General features: G+C 38.7%; 1 protein-coding gene across 1 annotated transcript in view; it reads left to right on the top strand.

Annotated features, from left to right (window-relative positions):
• The first annotated feature begins 892 nt into the window (after positions 1-892).
• LOC107571458 (glucocorticoid-induced transcript 1 protein-like) overlaps positions 893-3,388 on the top strand; it is a 19,736-nt gene continuing 17,240 nt past the window's right edge. Inside the window, exon 1 of the mRNA XM_016257781.1 lies at positions 893-946. Within this exon, the coding sequence (XP_016113267.1) occupies positions 893-946 (54 nt within the window). The remainder of the gene's footprint in view (positions 947-3,388) is intronic.

The following is a 3,388-nucleotide window of genomic DNA, read 5'->3' as shown; positions in this document are numbered from 1 at the left end:
ATGAAATGCAGGTCTAAAATCATTTTATTTATGAGTTACTGAAAGAAGTTAAAAGGCTTTTGATTTTCTGAATGAATGTATTCTTTATAACAATGCACTTTGTAACAATTACTGGTTTTAAAGATACTAAACACATTCAATTTGCCGTTTAAGTCCCTTTATTTTGTAGTTCGACAGGACTTCATAAGGAGTTAACCTACATTTTCCAGTGACTCAGTCTCTAGTTAGGCACTTTCTAAAAAGCACACGGTGAGGTAAGGGCCAAGTCTAAATATGTTCCTCTAGAATGGACTGTAATCCATTAGCTTTGCTCTGAATGACCCTGTTTATCACCATAGCAACAGGACACTCTCCGTGTCCACGGCATCTCTTGTACACGCAGTTGTAATCTCATTCTGTGAATCCTGCTTAGTACCTTAGATCTAACTATTTACACCGCATATCTGAGAACTCATGGTTTACATTTCGCCCACTTGCTCTGACATTTACTAGTCAACTAAAGTGGATCTCTCACCTTCTTTGAGTTTCTTTATTACTGACTCTGTTGGTTTCACTTGATGCTCGCTTTGCTCATCTGATGTGGGCTTCACACCATGCAAACACATGGGCAATGATAATATAATTGAGGGAGGTGTGAACAGCTTTTGGCAACCTGCAACTAAGTGAGATGTTGTCAGGCTTAAAACAGCCTATCGTGTGAACCGACACTGTAGCTGTCAGCTTGGGTCACATTGTAATCACACATTTAATGTACAGAGTTCTCTCTTAAACGGGGCTTCTGTAAAAAGTAATTTACTGTGTGCAGGGTGAGGTTGCGCATAAATGCGATATAAAATGCTAAATTGCTCTTTTAAGAGGACCAGACTGGAAGTTACTGGTCAAGAGGTCAAGAATGCAGATCGTAGCTGTTGTTCTGGATTCATCCCTAATATACATCCTGCTCCAGGTTGGTGTATGCTGGTTAGTGTTAGTCAAGCTGATCAGCCAAACATTGCTTGTTTGGGATAGACTGGCCATCTATTCATCCAACAATTTACTGGTTTATAGAAGCAAATGAGTGTGATTTAAAATCCCAAATTGCTCTTTTGAGATGATTCACCAGGCTAGAAGTTGCTGGTCAAACTGCTAGTTGAAGCTGGTTGATAGGATGGCCAACTAGTCATCCAGCAGCCAGCTACTTGGTTAGTGTGATTAATGAGTGAGTTTACTAGTAGTTGGGTTGGACAGAAGCAAATAAAAATGATGAAATTTAAGATGATTCACCAGACTAGAACTTGCTAACAGGTCAAGGAGACAAAGTTCACCAGTTGGTCTGGGTTTATCCTAAATTTCCATGCTGGTCCAGCCTGGCTTGTGTTAGTCTAGCTGGTGGGCCAGCATAGCCATGCTGTTGACCCATCCAAACTGTGATATTTGATCTGGCCAGTAGGAATGGGACAGATTAGCAACTGAGTTCATTCAACAACTGAGTAGTTTATCCATGTTAGTTGTATGGAAGTAAATCAATGTGATAAAATATAAATTTGCCCTTTTGAGATGATTCACCTGGCTAGAAGTTGCTTGTCAAACTGCTAGTGAAGCTGGTTGATAGGATGGCCAACTAATCATCCAACAGCCAACTACTCGACTTGGGTGGTTGACTACTGAGTTTACTAGTAGTGGGATTGTACAGAAGCAAATAACCTGTTGACCTAGGTCACCAGGTCAAAGGACACAATGTTCACCAGTTTGTCTGGATTCATGCTTGTCAAGGCTGGATTATACCGGTTAGTTGTTAGTCTATCTGATGGTCCAGTTTAGCCATGCTGTTGACCAGCCAAACTATGGTATTGAATCTGGTTGATAGGGATGGGACAGATTATCTTACTAGTCATCCAACAACTGACTAGTTTATTAGTCACTAGTTTATCAGAAGCACATAAATGTGATAAAATGGCAAATTGGTCAAGGTGCTAGTGAAGCTGGCTGATCGGTTGGCAACTTGTCATCCAACAGCCAGCTACTTGGTTTGTGTGGTTGACTTGTGAGTTTACTAGTGGGGTTTGACAAAAGAGATAATACATCAGACTAGTACTTGCTAACAGGTCAAAGGCACACAATTCATCAGGTGGTCTGGATTCATCTTGCATTTCCATGCATCAAAATCTTGATGGTGTATATGGTACATGGGAATGAGACAGGATGGCCAACTACTCATGCAACAATCAATTAATTGGTTAGTGTAGTTGACTAGTAAATTAATTTATTAGTGGGGTTGGACGGAACCACATAAACATGGTAAAATCCAAATCTGCTCTTTTGATATGATTCATCAGACTAGAGGTTGCTGGTCAACAGGTCAGGGACACAACGTTGGTCTGGATACATGCTTGTCCAGGCTGGATTATGCTGGTTAGTGTTGGTCTAGTTGATGGTCCAGCATGAAAATACTGTTGTGTTGACCATCAAGTTTTTGATGGGGTTGATAGAGATTGGTCTTTATGGTCAACTAGTCATTTGACCACTGTTAGAAATGTTAACTAGTAAGTTTACTGGTGAATTTTAATATGTCTTTTCAGCAGGGCTTAAAACTTCTCCATTCCTTTTGAACTCAACACCAGGCTGTTGCGTTTACTTTCCAAGTCCCTGCTTTTAATAAAGACATGAGCGGTTTGCCTGCAGCTGCCTTGTGTACACAGATACCTTAGTTTGTCTTCTGAAAGCCATAAAGGTGATCCATGGATATGATGATGTATTCATAGTGTCAAAGAGAGGTGTAAATATTGTCATCTTTCTGTAGGAAAGTATCACGCTCTGACTGTCACTGATCAGATAAGTTTGCTTGCCCTTGACACAGTTCCTCCTGTTCCTCCATCTTTGTGGGCTGAGGGATGTGCATGAGGTATTTTTATCAGGTGCGTCAAGGATTGGTGTTCTGCTTTAACACAAAGCGCAAACAATTTTTTGAAATTCTATTTCCTCTCTCAATCAGTAGAAAATATGGTTAACACCCGGTCATGCATGAAAAAAAAAATACCGTCATGTACTGTGAAACCGGTATAATTTTGAAAAATACCGTGATATACATTTATGGTCATACCGCCCAGCACTATTTAGTATGTTAAGTGTACTTCTTTCAAGCAGATCAAAAGATTATTAAAACATGATTTAAAATGTGCTTTAAAGAAAAACGTCTTTAATTTGACATTATAAACTGCACTTAAAAGTGTTCTTAAGTGTGTTAAGAAACAGTCATGAAAGTGAACTCTTCTTAAGTACACTTAAACAACTTTTTATCTTATTAACATTATATTTCCTGCAAGTACAGTTTTAAAAAATATATATATATTTGAAAGCATAATACAAGTACTCATTCAATACAATAATAATAAATAATAATAATAAAAAA

The sequence above is a fragment of the Sinocyclocheilus grahami genome, unplaced genomic scaffold (genome assembly GCF_001515645.1).
Source record: "Sinocyclocheilus grahami isolate Dianchi unplaced genomic scaffold, SAMN03320097.WGS_v1.1 scaffold1597.1, whole genome shotgun sequence".
Taxonomy (NCBI): domain Eukaryota; kingdom Metazoa; phylum Chordata; class Actinopteri; order Cypriniformes; family Cyprinidae; genus Sinocyclocheilus; species Sinocyclocheilus grahami.
This window is presented reverse-complemented; position numbering and strand designations above follow the sequence as displayed.